Source organism: Thermobia domestica, chromosome 1, assembly GCF_964235325.1.
Source record: "Thermobia domestica chromosome 1, izTheDome1.hap1.1, whole genome shotgun sequence".
Taxonomy (NCBI): Eukaryota; Metazoa; Arthropoda; class Insecta; order Zygentoma; family Lepismatidae; genus Thermobia; species Thermobia domestica.
In genome coordinates this window covers 88,373,670-88,400,351 of record NC_137454.1, presented here as the reverse complement: position 1 = coordinate 88,400,351, position 26,682 = coordinate 88,373,670, and the positions used below count along the sequence as shown (strand labels likewise).

General features: G+C 35.0%; 2 protein-coding genes across 4 annotated transcripts in view; one reads left to right on the top strand and one right to left on the bottom strand.

The window, feature by feature from the left end:
- The window catches only part of LOC145687174 (EF-hand domain-containing family member B-like), a 101,609-nt gene extending 92,876 nt beyond the window's left edge, over positions 1-8,733 (bottom strand). Inside the window, exon 1 of the mRNA XM_081760640.1 lies at positions 8,327-8,733. Coding sequence (XP_081616766.1) covers positions 8,327-8,377 — 51 coding nt within the window. The 5' untranslated portion in view covers positions 8,378-8,733. The remainder of the gene's footprint in view (positions 1-8,326) is intronic.
- Positions 8,734-8,905: 172 nt separating this feature from the next.
- Positions 8,906-26,682, top strand: part of Rab5 (RAS oncogene family member Rab5) — a 50,165-nt gene continuing 32,388 nt past the window's right edge. For 2 of the 3 annotated variants that reach the window (XM_081760647.1, XM_081760652.1), the window contains exon 1: positions 8,906-9,062. The gene's annotated coding sequence lies outside the window, so the exon portion shown is untranslated. Of the gene's footprint in view, positions 9,063-9,145; positions 9,290-26,682 lie in introns of those variants that run through there. The other variant, XM_081760649.1, reaches the window with a different exon arrangement.

Below are 26,682 nucleotides of genomic sequence, written 5' to 3'. Positions count from 1 at the left end.
GGTCCCATAGTTTTGGAGCTATGAACCTTTAAAGTTCATTTTTTCATGTTTTCGACAGCCTATTACTCCGAAAGGAAGCATTTGTGCACCCAGGATAGTCTATACTTTTTGTCTTATTTTGGTGTCAGGAATCACCTCCCAAACGTTGTCGGTGTTGTTTTGAAACACCCTATGTGTATATGTGTGTGTGTTTATGTATACCGGTATATATATATAACGGACATGCCCAATTTCGTTGTATGACAATGAACGGATGCAATAAATTATGATTATGATCGGTGATGGGAAAGGACGCTAAACTCCAATAATCAAACAAAGCAGCTGCAAATAACTGTGAACTAAATATGAATCTGGCCATTTTAGAGATTTCGCAAAAATTGTAAATATCACTTCGATGACATATTCAAGTTTCGCCGAATTTTAGCCATTGTAAGGATCAATAAGAATGTCGAAACATGTAACAAATAACGCGAATATTTAGTTTTAACAAACTGCAATCTACTGCGACTTATTTTATTTTTAAAAAGTCTTCTTGTAAAATTAATTGTAAAAAGAGGAGCGGTAGTAAGTTAGAGTTCTTACTTCGTGTTCGGAAGGTTGTATGTTCGACCGGTGTTTACCTCAGTTACACCAGTGAAATAAATGATAATATTAATAAATGTAGACCTTGACTACTTTCTTCTACTTCCTTTTTATTGTAGAATTAATAGGAACCCTTGAGATGAAGTCACATCGGTACAAAGTTAAATTTTATCGCTACAAGTTGGTTGGATTGGAAATTAGGGCTTTTTTCAGCAGCAAGGCTTCGTAAGGCGTGGACTTCCAGCTTAATATGGGATTCGAATCACACGAGCTCCCACCGGAAATGAAACCTAGTCTTCAGGGTCATAGGCGAGTATGCTAACCATATAATTACAAAAGAGCTTATTACCGTTACACGCTAACGGAGGAAACCTTCGTAACAGCTTCAGGAAGATGTACACGGTGTCTCTACTAAATTTTAAGATTGGCATTATAGGTAAACAATACATAAGAGAATTTCCCTGATTGGCTGCTAATCTTCAATATATGACCCTCCTTGTTGTACACAGGCAATTGCACGGTTGTATAATTTCTGGAAGTCTTCTTGTCCGACAGTGTTGAGCTCCCTCATCACAATTCTTTGGATGTCCGAAATTGAGTCAAAATATTTTCCTTTCCTATTATTTTGACCTTCGGAAAGAAGAAATAATCTGCTTCTGGCCAGGTCAGGTACGCACGGCGAATGGTTGAAACATGTAACTTCTTAACTTTTTTTTTTTTTTTTTTTTGCCAAAAGTGTATGTACTTCAATGGCTCTGTGGCACGGTGCATTGTCGTGCAACAAGAGCCAGTCACACGAATGAACCATTTCCTGACGAACCTGTTGGATTTTCTGCAGTAAGTGTGCTATAAAATGTCTATAAATCGTAGTATTCACAGTTTGTCCTTCTGGAATGAATTCTTTATGCATAACATCTTGTCAGTCAAAACACATCATCAGCATTGTCTCATCATCAGTTATGATTTTCTTAAACCATTCTGGGTCATTTTCGGTTAGTTGGACTCACTCCTGATACGACGACACCTGGTCCTCTTTTTTGCTCTGCTGTCAGACTGCGGGGCACAAATTTAGAACAAATCTTTCTCTTCTGTAGGTTTTGTTCCACGATCTTCCGAACAGCATTATACCGATGTTCAAATCCTCTGCAATCATCCTGAGGGCTGACAACGATTTTCAGCCAGCTTTTCTCGCATTTTTCAACATTTTCGTTAGTTCGAACGGTTACTAGACGGCCAGGTCGTTTGTGAACCACCTCCCGATCCTCATGAAAACGAAGATGCCACACAAAAATATTTGCTCGAGAAAGAGCATCATTGTAAGCTGTTTGAGTCATGTCCACGGTCTCTGTAGTTATTCTGCTAAGTTCTACACAAAACTTGATGGCTACCCTCTGCTCCATTTTACTATCCATTACGAACAAAGAAAACATAATTCATTGAAATCACTGGAACTCACAAAATTCGGAACATAAATTCTTGAATTCTTCACACAATGCACAACGCACTCGGTACCAAAAGCTACACACAATGAGTGATATCAATAAAAATGAGCAACTACTCCTGAGAATCCCTGCTCGAGAATCGGAGTAACTACACCTGGAGTAATCTCCTCTCTCAATTTCGTATCAATAAAACAAGCCACTACTTCGGTCGAGACTGCTCCAGACTTATGAACGTTCACTCGCGTTTCCTCTGCACGTAGCAGTGAGTTGTATCAATAAAAGGAAGAATTACTCATTGCTCCCATCTGTCGGGCGGTCATTTCGTTGCGGTTAACCTATGGTGAAGTATCTCAAATGCCATCGAAAGGACAAGTAGCGACGACAGTTTCAATCAAAGCGCATTTGTGGACATTATAAAAGAGTTTCCAGTGGTACTTTTAAAGTCACAGTTACCAGAAAGTAAACGAAGGAAAGCAGAAGCTTTGAAAGCAATTACAGTGAAATGCAACGAAATATTAAGTAACCACTGACTGAGGCACAAATTCAAAAGAATATGTTTAATATTCGAGCGAGAATAAAACAAAAAACTGATTCGAAAACAGAGAGAAACAAGAAAATAATACTGAAACCATGGTAATGAACGTATTGGAGCTGATGCATGCTGATTCGAATCTAGCAGTATCAAGATTAACACGACAAGCGCCTATCAGTTGTTGTTCAAAGTCTTTGTAGATTGTTTGGCTTTACGAATCAAATCAGACACTTGACTCCTCATGTTTCCTTAAAAAATAAATAAAAATAAAATTAAAAAAAAAAATAAAAATTCCAGCCAGTCACGTCATAAAGCACGTCCATCTGACTACGTTTTCCACACCATACGTTTCTCCTTTCGCCTTAACAAAAACAAAATACATACACACGTATACCCTCTTCCTATTAACATTGAATTGAGTTGATTTTGAGTTTAACGTTCCTCTTAGCAGCGAGGCTTATTAGGCGGGACCTACTGATTAACGTGGAATCCAAACCACATGAGCTCCCGCCAGGAATCGAATCCGGGTCTCCCACGCCAAAGGCACGTATGATAACCGTTTAACCACGAAGAAGCTTTTCCAAAAACACTAGATTTCTTCACTGCCACATGTGTATAGTTAAGTGCTCCGATAGCACCCGGAAATGTATTGTTCTTGCCACTCTTCCTCTGCTGCTTGCATATTACGCACACTTGCCGGAAACTTAATCCAGTTTTCAGATTTCGCAATAATCGCATCCATTACACTTTGTAATAGTCGTAGACACGGTACTTTGAGACACACCAGAATCTTCGATACTCCGACCTGAAATCTCCGATCTCTCATGTCACACAAGAAAACCCTCCATTTTTTCGTCATTACTTAATGCGCCACCTCGATTTTTGGTTGATTCTCTTAAAAAAATGTTGTGTTAACCACTCTACATTTTCTGTCATGAACCTATAATGTTTTTTGTAATCACCATTAACAATATTTCTATGCAGTTTTCTACGCTGCAAAATAATCTTATACTCTGCCATGTTTCGCACGGAGTCACCTACTAAGCTTGCTCTAAAAATTTGGAGAGGTTACTCGCACCACACAGCAGTCTTTGAATTTTATTGATATCAAACGCGGAGTAGTTACTCAGCTCGAGAATAGAGGTATGGTTATTCTAAAGGGGTGGGGCTTCTCCGAGACCAGCCGAGACGAGTAGTGCTCAGTTCTACTTTTATTGATATCAATGCGAGTAACTTTTCCAAAATTGGTAGTAATGAGTAACTTCTCGGTTTTATTGATACCACCCCTTGGTAGCTCCAGCTGTTATCTTACAGTGTTGCTATACAATAATTACATTATTAGGTAAGTCTTCTTGTCTTAGCTTGTCGCGATAACACTTAATATTTTACCAACTGATTACAATTGTTATTGTTGTTTATGAATGATTTTATTGTAAATTGGCTCCGTAAGCTATTTCTGGAAGTTAGTTACATAAATAAATAAAAAGGCTGAGATAGTCGGCACGAAATGTTCTTTCTATTCCATACAGCCCTCCGACATTAACAACACATTTTGTCATTAACAAACACTATTTAAAGCAAACAATAAATTATATTCATTTTTAAGATTACAAGATTGTGAAACCTCTGAATAACGAATAGCAATGGCATATGATAATTTGTCCGTAAATGAGGAGTGTCCGTTACTGAGAAGTTGACTAACTTAGAATACTCATAGCTCATGTAGTAATTGTACGCATTATACAGGAAATACACAGACTAACATAAAAACATTATACACAATATTCGAGTTACTGGGGGAGATGTCCGAAATCTCCTTCTGGAAAGAAACAGAAGTATCGCTGGGGGATGTGATTATATAAATATGTACTAAAAACATATGTACTTGATATGTACATATGAAGTTGATGTCAATCCCCAGCAAACGTTCCTTAATGCATATACTGACTGTAAACAAAATAAAAGTAAGGCAATATTTATGAACACGGAACATTATTATCATAATTTGAAATTGTAGATAGAACCACGTTATGGAATTCTCCCAGCCATGACGCTTGATGTATTTCTTCGGGAAAAGTCTACAATAGCTGCCCGCTGTGTACATTCTGCAAACACTAATATCTGTTTGAATTTTGCTTTTAAGTGGTGGAACAATTGGAGGTCTTCATTGTCACAGAGACTAATGGCGAACTTGTTAAACTAGGTTAAATATGTATGAACTGAAAATAACCTGTCCATCATATGGAAGTTACAAAAGCAAGCGGTGGGAAAAAAGAAGACTGTTTGAGCCCGTAAAAGGGAGGATTCTGTCTCGTAATAATGCACGTATTTTTACCATAAAAAGAATTCTCATTATGTATAAAAACCCATATGCTTTTCCGGGCAAATATTCATATAGAATTGGCGAATGCGAAAGAACTATTGCAAGCAGTAAGATACTAAAATTAAGCCCAATATAACTACATCAGATTTGGAACTAGAGACATTGACATGGTACCTAAGTTAGAGCGAAGATGTGTTAGCATAAGTGTATCTTGGGTTAGGCTAGGTTGGCTTATAATTACCGGCTGACGGAAGTTTCCGAATGATATTGGATATTCTATAAAACACTCGGATTAGATTTAGTATCTCCCCCCACCCCGAACTCGTTTCATAGCTCCAGAATCCAGTACCTTGTTTTTGTCTAAATTGTGATAAAGGTAGAAAACAAGGCATTTATTCCGAAGTTGGTCTTCCGCCTAGTTTTTAAATTAAGTGAAATAATTGTTTCCTTTGTGTACCAAAGTTTAATATTTGATTCAAATAGTATTGGCGAGCGAGGGTCAGCGAGTGAAGGTGGATTACAGCCCCGTAGGGTACGTTGTTCTTTGTCTTTGTTACAACTAAATGGGAAGGGGGACCTGTGTTTTACAATCTTACAGCCATATTGGTCATATTACCATTACATTGAGAAGTATAACTTTCTCCACGTTTCTTTGCAGTCATTTGCTTACCGCATTTTCTACATTCTATTTTTAATTTATTAAGCCATGATTTACTTTTAATAGACTTTCCTGATTATCACCAGCAGGTTTACAAAAGCAAATGCTCATTATATACCCATAACTCTACCACGAAGTAACTTTCCGCCAAGCAGTTGCCTTCGCTTGTCAAATAATTCTATGTTTAGAACCGTTTATATAAGAAAATAAACACAACTTTCGCTTTCCTTATACATTATCAAGCACACAAACAAGGAAATCATTAATTTCGGCTTAAGTATAGAGATGCCCTTCTAGTTTCCAACCTATACAAAAATGCAGTTAAAACATTAAAAATTGTTAGGTTAGGCTTGGTTATGTTAGGTTAGGTTAGTTTAAGTCGGGTTTGGTTAGTTTAGGTTTGGTTAGATTGACTGGTAAAACTTTAGTTAGACTAGAACAGTGACCGGAACAAATTCTCATATAAGCTTCAAGTATCACTTACATTCAGTAATCCATGGTTCTCATGAAAATTTAATAGATTTTCTTCATTATTCATATATAATTCTGTAAAACTCAATGCGGAAATATCATATTCAACGCACCAATTCCCAATCCTATACGACTACCATGCTGTTCAGTTATCGAAACCTTCCGCGTCTTGCAAATAGTACCCACTTCTACATATCTTTTCTCGTATTAAACCTAACATTACTGCCAAACTTTGACACTTAAACATCACATAATAACTCCGAATCATCATTTCTTACCCTCACTTCTGTAAATTTTCCTAATTTTTATAAAAAACGGAGGGGCGACTCTAAACTTAACCCTTAATTTCTTCCCGGTAAATTTTCAAAATTTTGCTAGAAATCGACGACCAACTTTGGAACTTAACCCGAAAACAACGAGCTCTGTGGAGCTTCTAACCCCCTTCTCTCGCTCAGCTATATTTTATAAAGTAAAGTAACACTTGAGATCTTATACGAAGATTGCAAGATTGGTGGAGAAACTAAAAGCTACCGAGACACTCGATTATTTTTATTGTACTCTTGTTTATATATTTTTATTCATTTGTATCTGACACAGAACAGCACTGCATTCTTCATTCGAATTAAAATAACACGTAGTTGCTCACAAGATGGAATTAGTTGCAATGGTCAATATGTCACAGAAAGGGTAACAAAGTTAAAATATATTAACAAGCAAAATGATTCAGCACTATCTCAGTTCATGGATGCATAAATTTGTAAAATTTACAGAAGAATCTAAGTTATTTCAAAAAAGCAATACATAAGTAATAACGTTTAGAAGCTTCTAAGTCACAATACTTTAGGCCTATAAGGAAGCCACAATGGACTTGAATTAGCAGTATACTAAGCCATGATTCCTAACGATAAAGCTATCTAACACGTATGGTATCCAGTAACATAAGTAACACAGTGTGTTTCGACTATCCTTACTTACGAGCATAGCCTCTGTCACTGACACGCCTGTTCTTTTCGAATACAACTCGCGTGGGTTTCACCAGTTTCGCTCTGCCCTGATTCAGTTAGAAAGCATTCGTGTTTCTTTTTTGTGTCAACCTAGCACAAGTTGATTTCTGTTTGTGGACTGCATTGTAGTTTGCATGGTATAACTTATGTCCGGACAATGAACGATTAAATGCTCCATAAAGATTAAACCCTGATAAACTGAATTTGCATCTAGGATACTCACGAATGGAACTTCTGCCTCTAGAAATGAAGATAATAGTAATTTCCTGATAAAGGAAGTACGCACTACATGAATTCATGCATAGATCCATAAACTCAAGTAGCACGAAAATGTGAACAAATATTCAACATTCTATTAAGGTACATTCGAACGTCAGGTTCCTTTAAACTTAGGTTAGGTTAGTTTTCTTCTAATGACATTTCACTCTATATTCTACCACAAGTAACCACCATTACAGCATACGAAACCAATTACACGAAAAATCATCAAGACAATTTTTGTCCCTTGTAAATTTATTCATATACTAATGTTTGGTAATAGTATACATGAGAACCCCCTGTCTTCCGTGCGCGAGGATACTTCATATTATATATTTATACGTTACCAAATTAAATCACTGCGTTGTCTTCATTATATGTGCTTAACATTCTATTTTTACTTTCTAGAATAAATTTTGTTGATTTCGATTCGAAAAATGTTAAATATTTTTAAATTTATATCATGATGCAGACCAAAATCCTTGTTGCATATAATGTAATGCGCTATAGCATATAAAGTACAAGGGCAAATAGGTACGTTCTTTTTTATTTTCGTATCAGTGGATAAGTAAATGAAAGTGGGTTTGTTACCCCCTTTCTAAGTTCGTAGATACTCAATGAAAAATCCCTAAAAGTATGAGCGTCCAGCTTCTTCTGGAACTCAGACGGTCTTACGTATACTATATCCTAATATTTTTTAAATCTATTTTTTCTAGTCTTGTTTGTGTATAGGAGCCCCCAGTTAACAGCAACCCATTACGAGTCGGGTGCAATGTGTCATACAGCCAACAACATATATGGTGTTGTACGCAGCTCAATCAAGAATGAAATTTCAAGAAACATTACAGTCCTTCACATAATAAACTTCAATCTGATACGCTCGAAAATAACAGTTTTGCATTTGAAAAGCACATTCACCTCCGTATTTTATAACGAAGTTTAGAAAATCAAAATAAAACATATTCAACCACTGTTAATTACTATGATGGCAATTATAATAATATATTTTATTTGTTAATAAATAATCATAATAATTATAACCACTAATAAACTTACCGGCCGAATATCAGGACTCCTATCAATGAATCTTCCCTTGTTTACTTCCATTTTAGAATAAAATTATACACGTATCGATAGGACAGTAAGTAATCGTATATACACAACACAAATACTCTTTTGATATTTTCATTACACACTAATAATTAAAATCTAATTAAGAGAAGTAAGTGATGGCAGAAAGTTGATTGTGGATTATTTGTTTACCAATCAGCTGATCGTTGCTATGCAACCAATCATTTTCATAGAAAGGTTAAAGCTCTTATGACAAATGACTATTTAAAAATATTATTGTAATGTTTGTAAATAACAATGCAATATGTAGAGCACTATTAACATATAAAATATTTTTCCTTTACTAATTCAGAGCAGACCACAATCGCGAAAATATGTGACGTAATACACGGGGTTTTCGCCAATGAAAACATGGAGAACGGTATCGTGACGTAAGTTCCTGTATAGTGCGAAGAAATAGTTCCAATATATTGAAAATGCATTAAAATGTACAGCGTACAGTCATTTTAACAGCGTTTAATAAGTAATTATACAATATAATTTGCATTGCAGTTCTTACCTTTCTGACTTACGAGTGATAATTTTGAAGTTTCTTTTTTACTGCTCGCGCAAGAATATTGACCTTACGAAGATAGTGTGACTTCACCGGAGGGTGGTGCGCGTTAGTGTGACCTGGAGCTGAGTAATAAATTAATTTGATCTGTGCAAGGAATATTTTTAGGTAAATAATAGTGTACTTGTGTTAGTGTTGCTTGCAAACTATTTATAAAAGTTGTATGTAGGAAACGTTCGAGTGCGTAAAGTGTCTGGCTGAAATATTGTGTTATTATGGTCGAAGTGATGGGAGGTTATTCGTCTGATCATCACAAAATGAACGCTGATTTCAGTCGCAATGTTATTAATTCCTCAATGCAGAACGCAATAAAGCCAGAGCCACGAATATAGTCTGTACGTAATGTGGGTTAGAAATCAAGTATATCCTTCGGCTCAGTGTTTTAGAGTTCAGTTATTGTATTCACTTCTGTACGTCAGTTGGCACACGGAAAAGTTAACATTGAAATAAAGAGGCCTACTTCGGGCCCCTTTTTTGTTTCGATCGTGGACATAAAAATGTAAACGTCACTTGTTTAACATATCTAAGTGAAGAAGCGCGTTATATGTTATTTAATTTGGGTTGGAACTAGATTATTTTATTAGATATGTTATATAAAGTTTCTTGATTGAGAATAAAAGTTTTGTTATCCGTACGTATTCGAGATGTGTCATCATGCCAAAGTACAGAATGTTGCATCTGAAAGATTTATTTATTTTATTTCTGTATGAGGGTTGTATTCTTTTTAAAGAACATATATTTACCGTAGTTATGTATCTTGCATAATTTGGTGATGCATTATTGCATTTGTAACGTTATCTAGTGATGAATTCGTTGATTAAGTTGTAACTGCGTAAATAGTTCAATTCATTTTGGGTTACAAATGTTTGCTTTAATGTATTCCCGTACTGTAAAGCATGGTATTCATTGCTTTGTGGCCATCAGTTCATAGTATGTAGGCCTTGGGCTTTATGCGTGTATAGCGTTTGTGCAATTCTATTTAACTTAAATACGAAAAGAAGAAAATATTTTATACTGAAGTTGGAAAGAACTATTTAAAACGGTCCTGTGCATGATTACTAGTTACTAAAGAAGAGAATTAAACGTGTTAAAAATACTTAAGTAAAATGACCCAGGAAAGGATTCTTCTCCCCTGTTTTTATGAGTATGTGGGTTGTCATGATGAATAACTTCCTCATTGCAATAATTGCTGTAGGCTATATAATTATCAACAGGGAATTTATTTGCTGAAAACAATAATTATTTAGTGTAAAAGAGCCGAAATTGCATGTTCAAAAATACTTGCATGCCGATTGTCTATGGGCTATGAGTACAATTAAATGTTTATGTACGCATTGCTGAGTATACTGATGTCTTGTAAACCGCGTTCTGTAGCAATAGGATTAATTAATTGTCAGATAAATCCATTCATGTTAAAAAAAAATATAAACATAGCATGGACAAGAGTATTATTAGTGCGGGAGCAAAAGTACCAAACAAGAAATTACTGAATCATCTAATTTAACCTGATTCTCGTAAGTATATGTATGCAACTTAGTATGGGATAGTTTTGGGTTTGGGGAGCCAAAATCAGGTATTAAAAATGTTTACAGGGGAAATGCGTTCGTGTTACGAAAATATAATTACTAAGTGAAGGTAAGTACTAAGTCAACCTAACCTAACCTTAACAAACAAAAATACAGAAGATATAGCAAGAGAGTACTAATGTTAACCAAAAGATTCTGCCCTCCCCCAAATCCAAAATTATGAGCTTGTTATTGAGGAACACCGAGATGTGATGTTTGCCGTATGGATAATAGCCTTCGAAGCTGTTACCAGTATTTGTTTCAAAACTAGGAGATAATGAAACTAATCCTTCCTGCCTAACTTTACATAATCTGTTACATATTCAGAATCCCAAGTTCATGGTAGAACTACTAGAGAAATGAACCTATTACCTATTAAAAAAAAAAAAAAAATGCTCACTATGTACCGGTAGTATGTCATGATGGATTGATATTTAGGGAATATATCTTCTTCATGTAAAAGCAAGTGTAGTGTATTCGGCTCTGCTGGAAGTCTGTACGGTGCAACTCAGAGAATGTAATTTTAGGCAATAATCAAACGGGGTAGATTGTATAGTATGTACTCCGTCATTTACTTTTCAGCATGACAATAATTACAGAAGTAAATAGGTTAGGTTAGGTTTGGTTACATAGGATTGGCCTGGCCAGGCTTATCGGAACTTGATGCATTATCTGTAGGTTATGGGGTGCGAAAAATATAAGTGACTGCCTAAATATGTATTGATAAGTTGCGCTATAATTTTTCCGTCTACACAATTATTTCGTATTTATTTATTTATTGAACAAATTCCCAGATACAGCATAACTTTGCCATTTTACACAGGGACATGCTAACAAACGAAAAAAAAAAAAAAAAACGACAACAATAACAACAACATAGAGAAAAAGAGTGTAAAAGTAAAACTATTCCGACAAAGCTCGTTTAATTGCTCTTTCAAACACTGGGTAGCTCGAAAAAATGTCCACATCAGTTGTTACTTGATTATAACAGTTTGGTATTCTATAAAAAAGAGACCTCTGTATAACAGCCAACCTAGGACGGGCAAGATGGAATAGGTGGGTATTCCGGGTGATGCGGGAAGGTACACGTAAGGATAGTTCCTGAAGTAATATTTCCGATCTTAAGTTTCCATTAACTATTTTATGTAGATACTTCAGGTCAGAGGTAATTCTGCGTACTTCAGGAGTCTGAATATTAAGATGTAGCAAGAGTTCCTTCTTAGATAATAATCGCAGTGCAGGAACACGAAAACGGACTATAGCAATGAAGAAATTGAGAACAGAATCAAGTCTGGAGAGATGTGTAGGTATTAAATTATATAGTAACACAAGTGAAGAGTATGAGTATGAAATTGCACTTATTGAACCTAACGTAATGTAACCTAATGTCTGTGGTTCTGAGGCACAGCTTATTGGGAAACGTATTTTATGTAGAGTACCAAAGGATCCTTAATTTTTTTTTTGAATTTTTTGGTTGAGGTGTAACGTTCTCAACATGAATGATTTCCTTCGGAGCTGGTGCAATGGCTTCCTTCAAACCGTATAGCGTAATAACCCAATAGCATATTACTCGTAGACATATCCAAGTACGTGATGTGTCTTATTATTGTTATTTCGTTGTGTATAGAAGTGCAAATTAAATAGAACACTGAACTTCATATAAAGTGGGTCTGCGGATGATATATGTAACAGAGTGGAAGAAGAATCAGAAGAAAAAGCTCGAGAGAAAAGTTTAGTTGCCGAACAGTTATTGATGACAATTTATAAATGGAGTTATAAAGTTATTGATGCCTAAATGGACAATTTATATAGTCAAATGTGCACATGGAGCATTTCGACTAGTAATCGCGAACGCGAACTCAGTTGCGTGCAATTCGAACGGTTGAAAATTACACTTGAGGTATTCAAGTAGTAATACATGACTGTTGGGTGTCTGTCTGTAGAAGTCGTTCTTCTTTCCTTTAGAAAATACGATTTCAAAATAAATGGACGATTGTTTCGACCGTTCAGAGTGCATTTTGAGTAAACATGCCTTTGTTTATGTACGGTACCTAGAGATGTAAAAATGCCGGCTTTTTTTTTTTTGGGAAAAAAAAAAACTAGAATTTTGGAAATTTCGGTTTTTTTCATTTTCATGATTTTTCTATCTAAATAGCTTTCTTATAGTATATTCTATAGTTAGATAAGAATTTCATGACATAAATGTTATAATTCTCTCTGAAATGCACAGGGTTTGAAAAATCCCGGGTATTTTTGAAAAAACCCAACCCACCTGGGCCCATGTGGGTTTTTCGGGTTTAATTGGGTTTTATCGGGTTTCATTGGGTTTTTTCGAAATATTTCAATGTCTTTGGAGTAAAAATGTTAAAATATGATTTACATTTCAATATTGTTATTGTCACAACTTGCAACATTTTTCTATTCTCTGCTGTTTTGAAAAAATGGCCGCCATTTTGAAATTTTTTATTGGATAGCCGAAAACATCTATACAGAAAATTTAGAATGTCTCGTGCTTCTACCCTCAAAATTTGAACTTAAAAAGTCCGAAAATTGTACCCTGTAGCATGGATATACGCTATTTTGAATAATGGCCGCAATTTTGAAATTTTATGCCGCCAAAATATATACAGCTAATTTAGTCTCTCGAGCTTTTTCTCTGAAAATTTCAACTTGAAAGACCGAAAACTGCCCTTTGTAGCGTGGATATCCGCTATTTTTTTAAGAGCCATTTTGTAATTTTACGTTCGTATGCCGCCAAAATCTATGCAGAAAATTCAGAGTATCTCCAGTTTGTATCCTGAAAATTTAAAAGACCGAAAGTTGAACACTGTGTAGTACAGGCAGACAAACGAACAAATGTAGATCGTCCCAGGAGCCTGAGTGACGTTCGGCAAATATGAATACCAAATAGCTATATTAATTTGAAACAAAGACATAATTCATCAAAATGTCTTATATGAAATAAATGTTTTTAAACGTAAAATAAATGGTTTTATTGTTTAAGTTCACTTTCGATGCTTTGTGTGTTCAATTACGGGAATTTCCCGAGCACTTGTTGCAATACGGTTCTTTTCTAGTGTTTGCCAAGTATGGAAAGTAGAAAAACCGCACCCCCGCAAAATTCCCTATGATATAGGTCTAAGTGTAACGTATCTCTGTTCGGACCCCCTCCCCCATGGGAAGGAAAATACTATCGTGAACAAACTTGCATTAGCACCTGTATTCTGCATATCTTTAGTACATTCAATAATAAGCTTAATGCTAGAAATTAAGAATGGCCAAAATTTTCCGGATTCCGGAAATTTCACTTTCCGGATTTCGGAAAATTCCAGAATTCAGAAATTTTTCCGAATTCCAGAATTGGCCATCCTTACTATAATGAGAAACTGAAATCGGCATTGATTTTGTATTTATCACTGTAACCAATCTCAAGTTCGTGGTCCATGTTCGGGCAGCTATTTATTTGTAACCGGCTGTAGTTCTGTTCGCTGTCCTCGGCTCGTGGTATTACCAATAAGTATACTCCTGATACTTTAACTTACCTGGACAGGATGATGAAGACCTCTCCAAGAAAGGTTACAAACTGTTTCCCAAAAAGCTCGTCGGTCTCAATAATGAGATGAGCATTAGGCGCCGAGAGGTTCGGGTGTCTCGTCTCGAAAACCTCACGGACGATCAGACGGTCATCCAGACCATAACACACACAAACATCACTCATACACACAACGAAAACACACTGGATTAATTGACACTATACTTATTTATTGGAACACTATTTTGAAAAAAATAACGAAGAGAAATGAATACAACACTGGACACTAATAAATTTTGCCGCTGAAATTACGTTTTGCCCTATTCGGGAGATATAGCCCTTTCTATGTAGATATGATTATAATTTAGGTATCACTATAAATACTTTGCTCACACCATGAACACACTTGGGGGATTCGCACTGGGGAAAAGTTGTCTGGATCGTCCCACGATGAACCCAGTTGTTACGCTGAACAGTCCTGCAGCGTAAAAGTAAATCTTGAGTAAATAAACGAAAAGAAGGTCTTCACAGTTTAATTCTGATATTGGAGGGCGCGAATATAACTTTTGAAACGCACAAGGTCTGAGGACCTAGGATTTCACTGATTGGGGCTAGCCGTAAGAAATCGTCCTTCACCGGCTAAATAGCTTGTGCCCCTTAACACAACTTATGTTTGAAGTTCAACGCGAGATGCGTGGTTGCATCTTCCAGACCTGTAGTCAAACTCCCTGAGCGTCCAAGCTCAAGCTACGGGTTGCAATGGTCAACGGAATAGTGTTGGCAGTTCATTTCAAAAATTACTCAGTTACTCACCTGTATGCACATACAAACAGAATACGGAAAACAATTTATGTTAATTTTAGTCAACTGCCCATAATGCACTAGACACGGCGATAACACTGGCGTGAGAAAGTACAGATAACGAACTACGAAACAACACAGTTGGTGCCACTTTGGTTACTGAAACATCTGGTCAGCCCGTATTTCTCCAATCTATTATAATGTTTCCATAAGCGATTAAAGAAAACACTTAATTCAGTTCCCATTGACTATAGAATATATACTATGCATATAATGAGTCAGGGAGAAACACTGAAATGGTTAGTCACTAACTGAAATGTTCTCAGCAAAAGCAATGTTTTAAATATATATATGAAAAAACGATGAAAGACTTCTTTGTCCAATTGTGTGGGAAAGAAGCAATTCCCACCAAAGAAAGAACTTATATGCGTTGCAGAATAAAGTACAAATCGAAAATAATAATCACTGTCTTCACGAAATATACAGGGCGTCCACAAAAAATACTTCTATAACCTGGTGGCGGTTATAGATTGGTGTCCGAAAGTGGAACGACCTGTCAAGTGCACATGTAGACAGGTTGAGAACCCTTGGCCGTCTGACGAAGTATGAATAAAATTAGGTTTTTCACCTGAAAATTTAAAATAAGTTAGTTGGCAACACTGTCATATGGTGTGAGACTTACGTGCATGAACGATGAATGGTTTTTCACCTGAAAAAGGGCTATTTAAAATAGTTAAAGAACTAGTTCACTCACTACAACATGATGAGGTTCCTGCATGAGCAATGTCCAATCCAAGTGTTCCATAAGGTAATAAGATCCTCTTGAACAGTTGGTGCAGTTGGGTTTCCTTATCTTCCGTTACTTCACATGTTGAAACCATGCTGTCTTCCTGTGTGAGTATCCTCCATGATTCTCCAACGATGAGTTGATGAGGTAAGAAGGGGAGATTTTTTTTTTTTTTTTTTTTAACACTGGTGTGAGAAGCGAAGTACGGTTATAACACCTGTATGATAACTTTTTTTTTTTTTTTTTTTTTTTTTTTTTAAAGTTCGCAGAAAGCGTTTATAGGGCTATTTAATTCTTACTTTTTTTAAAAAAAAAAAAAACACATAAATACTTTTTGTAAAATGTCTAAGTGTTCCGTTTCGATCACTTTATTTGATATAATATGAAGTAAATACGTTATAGGGCTATTTAAATGCTTCTTTTTTTTTAACACTAATAAATTCTTTTCGTAAAATGTTTAAGTGTTCCGTTTCGATCACTTCATTTGTATAATATGAGATAAATATACACACACGATAACTATTCATGAAAACATCGACTTGAAGAATTATCAACTATCTCAACAAAAACTTTTTAAATGTCTTCTTTTTAAATATACTGATATCTGTATTTAAAATATAATAATATGAATGAATAAGCAAATAGCAAAACATGTTAAAGGTACTAAAATATTAAAATTATTATTAAAGTTTCGATATCACTCTAATATATTTGAAAAATATGAAAATCATTGAAAAAGTAAAATGAATGGAAATGTAAACACATGATAAACTGACAATATATAAACAAAATAAGATTTTCACCTGTATGTCCTTTTTTTTTTTTTTTTTTTTTTTTTTTACTGTGCCTCGTGTTGTTTGGCAGAAAAGAACGAAAAATCGTTTTTCAAAAATAAAAAGAAATAAACCTAAGTGTCAAAATTGACGTTTATAGTAATTCCAAGAAATAAGCATGATTCTGCATATCAAAGAAAAAGATCGTGATTTCGTTGACATGTATGAAGGAAATTCGGCACGCCATAAGATCAAATGCCATCTGCTCGTCGAGACTTTAGTTCGATAATGCTCAATACAACAAATGATTTCATTCTGAAACAAAGTTATTATTAGCTTAAGCCTAAAATAATGGTTGTTGTTCACTTCCATAAACGTAAACATTGTAGGGTTACCAAAATAGATGGGTATTATCTGCAAAAAATTTATTAATAAAAATGTTGAAAACTATTCAATATTGATCCAAGTTTTTCGAGGTCTAAATCAAGGAAGTTGACTCGCTAGTCCAAACATTCCTGAAAATAAATGGTCATTACACCATGAATTGACCAAAACCATAGGTGGGAAAAATGTGTAATACTACACGTACTTACACACACAATATGCCATCGACACCTGCGAGGCAAGACTAGAAACGTGGAACGGCCTGCAACCATAGGCACTTATAAAATGTTTCTATACATAACTGAAATATCAACACTAATATTCAGTAAAATACACGTATGTTCCCTGGAACATAACGTACATCATCCACCTGGAAAAGATGTGTAAACACACGAAATACAAATGCTCTCCTAGCATCGTAAAGATATGTCTCTACAAGACAAAATACATGAGACCGGTGAAGAGAAAAACATGGGATACAAACAAGAGTATAGTCAACGACATTACAAATTTCTGGTCGGTCTGAAAACATCCAAATTAAATTCCCTACAAGACAGTTATGTCACTCCATGACAGTTAAACTTTCTTAGGCATCTTCGCTACAAATATTCAAAATGGTCTTATTAACATATTAAAATTCAGTCATCGAGCATACGAAATAATTAACAAAATAATTTTCATAAAACGTTATGGCTTCATGCTGTTGGAAAAAAAGAAAATAAGTTTATTTTTCGGGATCTATATCAATATTTCTGAGACGGCTGAAACCTCATAAATAATGGGCCATGTCGATTTTTGAAGAAAATCATCCGTCATTGGTAGTATGGCTGAAACCTAAAGATTTGTATTCCAAAATCTTTGGCCATGTTGATTTCTAAAATCCTCCATACTGTTTGTTATGGCTGAAACCTAAAGATTTATATTTCAAAACCTTTGGCCATGTTGATTTCTGAAGGAAATACTCCATAACAAAAACAATTTTACTAAAAAAAATTCCAAATAGTTTTGGGACATACTGTGATTAAAATATAGCTTTCTGAAAATTAATAAAAAAAATTACAACACCTTAACATACAAGTACACAATATAGTTACGATTCATAAACATTAAAATATTCACTAGAATATTACTAGACGTATAAATATACTAAAAAATTTAAACTAAGAATACACATATCTAGTTACAGGTTACTATTAAAATGAAAACGAAAATCTAAGGTTAACACTGAAAAAGAAATTTAACATTGATTATAAGTGTAAAATTCCATATTCTACGCATGAGATTACATACTAAGTTTCATTTACAAATATACAAATATACAGCATATATAATTAAGAACTAAAAATTTTCTTATCGTGGGCATCTCCATACATTCCTTGTTTTTTAATTCTAAAAAGAAAACTAAACATTAATTGTAAATAACATTTAATAGCATATTTATGAATTTCGAAAGTGGGAAGGGATCCTAAAAGATTTTTTTTTTTTAACACAATAAAAATATATATTAGAACGCCAAAACATCTTCCCACTAGCTAGGAATACGGAACTGCGCCACTAGTTCAAATTGCTTTTGGATAAATGCAATTTCCCTACGTATGTGATACGTTAATTATTTACTAAAAGATCTAAATTCAAACATCTGAAATGAAAACAAGAAAAAATTAATGACATTAAACTAATAGTAAGTCAATGATAAGGTTTGCAACATTAGTATTCAATTGTGAGGCGCGACACGGAAAAGAATCAGCTGTGTGTCGTTCGTCATTCGTAACCATAAGCACAGGTGGTCGAGAATGCAGCGACTATCTTATCAAAATAAAGAAAGAAAAACGTGTTATCTGCTCATTGCCGAACAGTTAAAAGCTGGAAGCAAAAATGAGTTTAAAAGAAATGCGTAGTTCTTCTTTTCGTGTCCAGGTGTTCTATCAAAAACTAAAAGCAAAAAGGAAGAAAATGAATACATGTTTATCGCTTAGAAATGCGTCGCTTTTCTGAAAGAAAAATTTGTATCAACACACAGTCTTGGTTGCCCCTCTTTTTTTTTTCTTTTCCTATGATTACTGTTTCTGCCTTGGTAACTGTAGTCTGTTCGTTTATTTCTACGATGGTTACCTCTATGTACAAAAATACTCTTAATGTTCTCACTCAAGTTGCGTTTCCAATCTCGTTTGTGATAACTCATATTTCGTGGCCGTGATTTACGACTCCTTCTGTTTCTGTTACTACCTTTTCGAGTGCGGTCTTGGTTCTGATTCCCTTTCAATTTCGTATTGTTTACGCTCCGGTTTGCGTATCTTTGCTTATTGCTATAATTGTAATCTCGTTTACGCTTTTTCTCTCTGTGGTTTGTGACAGTTATTCTTGTGCGCTTACGACCTCTGTCGTCTACAATCATATGTTCGTGGATTTCACTACTTCTACTACAAGCGACGTCACTAGTACTACTATCAGGGATGTTATTAGATTCTGAATAGATAAAATCGTTGCCAGATTTGTTACGAGGTTGGTTTAGACTACCTGTCTCTGGATGGAGTTCAGATTTCTGCGTTTCCTTTTCATTAGGAGTGTTAGTTTCTAGCTCAGGTTCCAATTCCAATGTTTTGTTTACACTAGGAATATCAGTCAGTAATTGAGGTTCAAATTCCGGTGTTTTGTTTTCGGTAGAAAAATCTGACTGTAACTGGGGTTCACATTCCGATGTTTTGTTTTCAGCATTTTCCGTCTGCTGACTATTTTCATAAAACACATCCCGTAAAGCGTCGATCTTTTGACCTAATCCACTCTTTGACTCAACGAGATTCTCTTTCAAGCAAGCACAATTCTCTTTAAACTCAACACAGCTCTCTTTAAAATCAACTTTACTTTCCTTTATGTATCTCTCAATTTTTTCATTATTTTTATCTAGTTTTCGTTCTAACCTATCTAAATGCTTTTGAAAAACTGAAGCTATCTTAGTAAACAAATCTGCTTCGTTATATGCCATCTTGAACAAGATAAAGCTTAAAACATACAATTAGAATAAAATATGCTATCACAAAACATTATTAAAATCACCTGAAAGAGAAGTTTTTTTTTTTTTTTTTTTTTCTTCAGATTACTGGTTCTAAGCTGGAAAAGAAGTGATATATTAAAATATTGATTTTATATGTATATTCGAGCACCAACGGTCTCGATTCGGGTCGGTAGTTCGGGCGTCATTTATATGTAACCAACTAGAGGTCGTGGTATTACCAATAAGTATACTCCTGATACTTTAACTTACCTGGACAGGATGATGAAGACCTCTCCAAGAAAGGTTACAAACTGTTTCCCAAAAAGCTCGTCGGTCTCAATAATGAGATGAGCATTAGGCGCCGAGAGGTTCGGGTGTCTCGTCTCGAAAACCTCACGGACGATCAGACGGTCATCCAGACCATAACACACACAAACATCACTCATACACACAACGAAAACACACTGGATTAATTGACACTATACTTATTTATTGGAACACTATTTTGAAAAAAATAACGAAGAGAAATGAATACAACACTGGACACTAATAAATTTTGCCGCTGAAATTACGTTTTGCCCTATTCGGGAGATATAGCCCTTTCTATGTAGATATGATTATAATTTAGGTATCACTATAAATACTTTGCTCACACCATGAACACACTTGGGGGATTCGCACTGGGGAAAAGTTGTCTGGATCGTCCCACGATGAACCCAGTTGTTACGCTGAACAGTCCTGCAGCGTAAAAGTAAATCTTGAGTAAATAAACGAAAAGAAGGTCTTCACAGTTTAATTCTGATATTGGAGGGCGCGAATATAACTTTTGAAACGCACAAGGTCTGAGGACCTAGGATTTCACTGATTGGGGCTAGCCGTAAGAAATCGTCCTTCACCGGCTAAATAGCTTGTGCCCCTTAACACAACTTATGTTTGAAGTTCAACGCGAGATGCGTGGTTGCATCTTCCAGACCTGTAGTCAAACTCCCTGAGCGTCCAAGCTCAAGCTACGGGTTGCAATGGTCAACGGAATAGTGTTGGCAGTTCATTTCAAAAATTACTCAGTTACTCACCTGTATGCACATACAAACAGAATACGGAAAACAATTTATGTTAATTTTAGTCAACTGCCCATAATGCACTAGACACGGCGATAACACTGGCGTGAGAAAGTACAGATAACGAACTACGAAACAACACAGTTGGTGCCACTTTGGTTACTGAAACATCTGGTCAGCCCGTATTTCTCCAATCTATTATAATGTTTCCATAAGCGATTAAAGAAAACACTTAATTCAGTTCCCATTGACTATAGAATATATACTATGCATATAATGAGTCAGGGAGAAACACTGAAATGGTTAGTCACTAACTGAAATGTTCTCAGCAAAAGCAATGTTTTAAATATATATATGAAAAAACGATGAAAGACTTCTTTGTCCAATTGTGTGGGAAAGAAGCAATTCCCACCAAAGAAAGAACTTATATGCGTTGCAGAATAAAGTACAAATCGAAAATAATAATCACTGTCTTCACGAAATATACAGGGCGTCCACAAAAAATACTTCTATAACCTGGTGGCGGTTATATCACCACCACTTTAAAATTATCGAAACAAATGAATAAATTAATCTTTACGTGACAATTTTGGATTTGGGAAATGAAATTTATTCTTTAAACTTACACATCAACTACAGGAAATTGCTTTAAGGAGTCTTTTTTACTTTCAATGAATGTATAAAGTTCCTTACAAATAAATTTCAAATTTTTCGTGATACAGTCCCTGTCATTTCTTCAAAGTTATGTAAGCAGATGAACAAAATATATTAATCGTTGATAGATGGTAAAAAATGAGTTTTGGATTTACAGAATGAAAGCTACTTTTTAAATCTATACTTTGAACTAGATACAAGTTTGAAAAAACCGGTCATAAATAGGCTAGTAAGAAGTTTGCACCGGTCACCGGCCTTAATCAAAATAACAGCAATATTTCCGGCCAGGTCAGTGAAAAACCAACCCTATTCTTTTCCGAAAATTAATTTAAAACAGTTAACAAAGATAGGCCTATAATTCATATTTTATAAAGTAAATGTTTCATAAATGTAATTAAATATCTTCCAGCGTAAAAGAAATAGTTTTATTGTTGAAGTATTCACTTCCGATGCTTTGCGCATTCAATTGCGGGAATTTCCCGAACACTTCTTTCACGACAGGTTTTCCCTGAAAATGCAGCTTGCTTTACAGTACATCGAAACTTCAATTAATGCTGAAGTTTGAATTCAGCACTTGAAATAGTAAGAGTTACGTAGTCTTGGGAGCTCCGGGCATTAAGCTTCTTAATTTTGACAAGAAATTTATGCTATTGCTGGTGTTGATTCTACAGAATGCTTATTTGAAGGCTGTTGTTGGAATGACTGTTGTTGAAAAAACCAAATTTTACTGAATGCTTTTGTTACCACCAAAGGTAAGAAATAATACTAATAGTTTTACTAATGTATTTACATATTTACTGTTAGTACCGGCATCTGTGACCTTAAACCCGTCAACGTATGAGGGATAACGTCTCTCGGCAGCGCCGAGTCAGCAAGCACACTATTCGCGGAAAGTATTTTTCTAAAATATACAATTGCTTATTTTACTTCAAATAGGCTATAAGCATAATCCACACATTAATTTGTTCTATAATTATCTCAAGCTAAGGGAACTTTTGTTTTATTCATTCATTCAGTTTATTCAGAACTTTATAAAGGTCTTATTTTGAATGTTGTTGTCTACCTTAACGTGAGAGCATCTAATTCGCCCAAAGAAAGTTCAAAATCTGATAAAAATAACTTTCAATGTGATCACCTTAGTTGTACCAATAATATACTAACAGAAAGCTCAAAAACCCAGGTGGGTTTTAAGGCGGGTTTTTTCAGGTGGGTCCAACCCGAAAAAACCCGCTGGGTTTTTTCGGGCTGGGCCCACTTGGGCAAACCCTGGAAATGCACCATCAAGATGGATGGAACACATGTTTTACGAATAAGCTAACATGAAGAATGTAGTATTTGAGGGCAATTTTAGACGCTATTTAACTTTATTTTCTTTTGAGTTATCGACATTTTTTTCTTCTCTAGATCATTTTAGTTTGTCATCCGTGTTTCATTTCTAAGAGCTTAGCACTCTAGCTTCTAGCGCAAAAGTTACACGTATGTTTTTCAATATATCCGTCAAAGCGTACGTTTTTCAACACATCCGTCAAACCGTACTTTCACATTTGTTATACTGTAACTGTGCAATGATTTAGCAATAATTTTCCGGATACAACCTTGAATACAAATTTATACAAATAATCAGTAGCGGATTTAGAAAAGTACTTTGGGAGGGGTTTCTGTGATTGTTTCGTTTTCTAAAAAGTCCTAATTTCATTTGGGAGGTGCTTGAAGTTTGAGTACAGGCATAATTAATATTTCGTTTCGTTTATATATTTAGCGGTAATCTTCCGGATACAATCTTGAAGATCATTTTATACTGAGAATCAGTGGCGTTTTCCTTTTCGAGGAAACACCTCGATAAGATGCTAAATTTGAATACCTTGGCCACGAAAGCATTAATCGTGCGTCCTTCTAGTGCTTCAGTTGAAAGGAGCTTCTACACTCGAAACTTGATTTTAAGTCCACACAGATCTTCGTTTACTTAAGAAAATCTTGAGCTCACTTGCGGCTTGCGTTTAATAGGAGAGCTAACAAAAACACTGAGACTATCAGCGATAGCGAAGATGAAGAAAGTTGAACACACACATACAGACAAACAAATAAATAAAGCTTTTTTAATGTTTGTGTAATAAAAACGAGTAAAATAAAACAGATATGTAATAAAAGTGACTAAAAATGAAGTATAATTCAAGGAAGAACATATTAAGGCATAATTTAGGAAAAAGCATAATGTACAACTAGAAATCGTAAAGTTGGTTGCCATACAGTACACGTACAAGCTCAAAACTTGAAATTGAGAGATATACAAATAAAATAGTATAAGACGCAACTATGTACAGACTCTATTCACAATTCGAGGGTTATTTAGTTTCATTTTTATTGTAGGACAAGTTGCAAAGTGATTATTGAAGCAGAAATATAGAATTATCTTAATCAGTTTGTCACTTAACTTATATATAAGAACCTAGTTTTTCGTTTACATTAGGGTGGATTGATTTAAATCAGTCTGGACACTTGATTTTTTAAAATAATTCCGAAATAAATTAATTTAAAGTGAAAATAAGTAAAATCCCGTTTGTTCTGTTATTAGAATTATGGAAGTTTATAATCATAACGCAATGAGACTCAAATGTACAGTATAGTATGAAAGCAAGTGACATGTAGAGGAGGATTAGGGAAAATCCCCTTTGGAACAGGTAACGGAGCAATCCTGCTTTCTTTTCGTAACATTGGGTTTGGGTTTTAAAATCGTTAACTATTCCAACGGGGAAATCACCATCGACATTTAAGACGAAAATTCTTTTTTGTGCGTGTCTGTTTGTTTGTTCCCAGATAATAGGGCGTATTTAGAGGGATCCTATCCCCCCTCCATTTTTTTTTTTTTAAATTTTATAACCATAGGTGAAATTTATGTATTTCATGCCGCAAGCTAGTTCTGAGTTTTTAAAAATAGGCTCCTGCCAAATATCAGTAATTTTTGTGAAAAAAAAAAGTCATTTTGATAAACGTTGTTGTACTTTTTCCTTAATGCTTAACCTTTTTAATTATATCACCTATTTTTAGGTGATAGAGTAGAATCTTCATTATTCGATTAAAAAAGTACCAATAAGGGTTTTTATTTCGTTTTCTTCAAGACTGGAGGCATTTTAGAACAAGTTATATATGCTTTCACGCCTTTCTGCGTTGAGGCATAGTGTGTGATGACGTCATAAATTTAAAAAGATATTTTTTGTTATGCGTATTATTATGTTTTGGCGGGTTACATTTTTCATTCAGAAGGCTGAAATTTTGCACACTCATTCAGTGCACCCCTTAATAATTTTCAGATGTTTTCAAGATCTCTACGTGGAAACAGCGGGGTCCAGAGGGACAAAAATGTTTTAAAAAAGGATATTTTTTAACAAAAAATTGCTTTTTTCGTGATTTTCCCGCCTCAGACGGAGACATATGAATGGTACCGTTTGAAAGGCTGTTCTGTTCTGAAGAAAATTATGTACGTACTACGCTCCTAGGATAAATAGGGATGTCTCAGGAAACTGTCACCTGAGATCCTGTTTTGTACAGGAATCTGGGGTATTCGGGGGATATTATTTTTCGCGGGCTTACTTTTGCACAAGATTGAAATTTTGCACATTTACTCAGTGCACCCCTCAGTATTTTTCAGATTTGTTTTCAGATCTCTGCCTTAAAACAGGGGGAGGGGTCCACAGAGGCAAAAATTAAAAAAAAAAATATTTTTAACAAAGAATTTTTTTTTTTTGTGACTTACCCGACCCAGGTACATGATGGAGACACTTGACTGGTACCGTTTGAAAATTTGTTTTATTCTGAAGAGAATAATGTACAAATCATGATCCTAGGATAAATAGGGATGTCTGGGGAAGTTTTTATATTACATCCGGGTCATTGTGGGAATATTCTTAGCTCATTGTTAAATAGTTTCCTTACCCTTACTACTCAAGATAGAAGCTTGAAATTTTGTACACACATTTAGTACACCCCTTAGTATTTCCCAGATGATTTTGAGATCTGTGCGTTAACACAGGGGAATCCAGAGGGGATCAAAATTTAAAAGAAACGATTCTCAAAATTTCCCGCTTCAAGAACATGGTAGGGAAATGTGAATGTTATCGTTTCAAAAGCTGTTCTGTTCTAAAGAGAGTGATGTATGTACCATGATCCTAGGATAAATAGGAATGATGCTGTAGCTGCTTGATTGAAAGTCTATAATTTAGCTTTAAAAAGAGCCATAATTTAAAAGAGTTAAGAAACATTGTTTGGGATTGATATAAGTTAACGATTGGGGATAATTCAAAATTCAGCCCGAATACTTTCACTTAAATGGCATAATTAGCATTTAATTCTAATTCCTAATGCTTTTTCTTCAGTTCGCGACTTGTATTATACGAGGAGAAAGATTTGATTTAAATAAAAAAAATCGATTTAAATCAACAAAAATAATTAAAAAAAAATCATATTGTTTTTCCACCCCGGCGGAGTAGTTATCTTTACGCGAGCTTAACTTTTGCTCTTTTGATGAAACATGACGGCTTTTCATTGTAACTGAACTAATTTTTAAATTTTTGTCTATTTGTTTGGATTATGTTCGGATAACATGGAACCTCGGTTAATCGAAATTCGGATAATCGGGACTCCACTGTACTTAACTTTTTGGGTTCGATTTCTCTTCGTCAATGGTATCGTTTCATGAAATTTCGTGGCCACTGTCACTTTACATAGTTCATTACAGAGCCGAAGAAATTCTTTGTTTCTTTTCTATACTCTTAATGAACTCAATTGCCTTATCTATCAGGATGCTGTTCCATTTCTTATCTTGGATACTACTTTCTTAAACTCTTCCCAGAGTATCATAAACTCTAGAATGTTCCTCGCTTATTACGTTCTGTTCCTCTCCAGTGCATAGACTACGCAGTTTTTCTACCGTCAGACGTGGATATACGATTTTCTTTAGTCGTATTGAAATATTATTCAGCTCACTGGTTATTATTTCATTTTCATCCGCCTTTAAACATTTTTCGATTTTTAAAATTTTTGTTTAATACAGGTTTTCTACAATACGAGAAGTTAGAAAAAATCAGAGAAAGTAAAGATGGCAAGAGAATGTTGGAGAAGCCAATTGAAACTCAGGGGAGAATTTGAAATTTCTTCAGACGTCTGTGTTTTGACAAATGGAGAACAC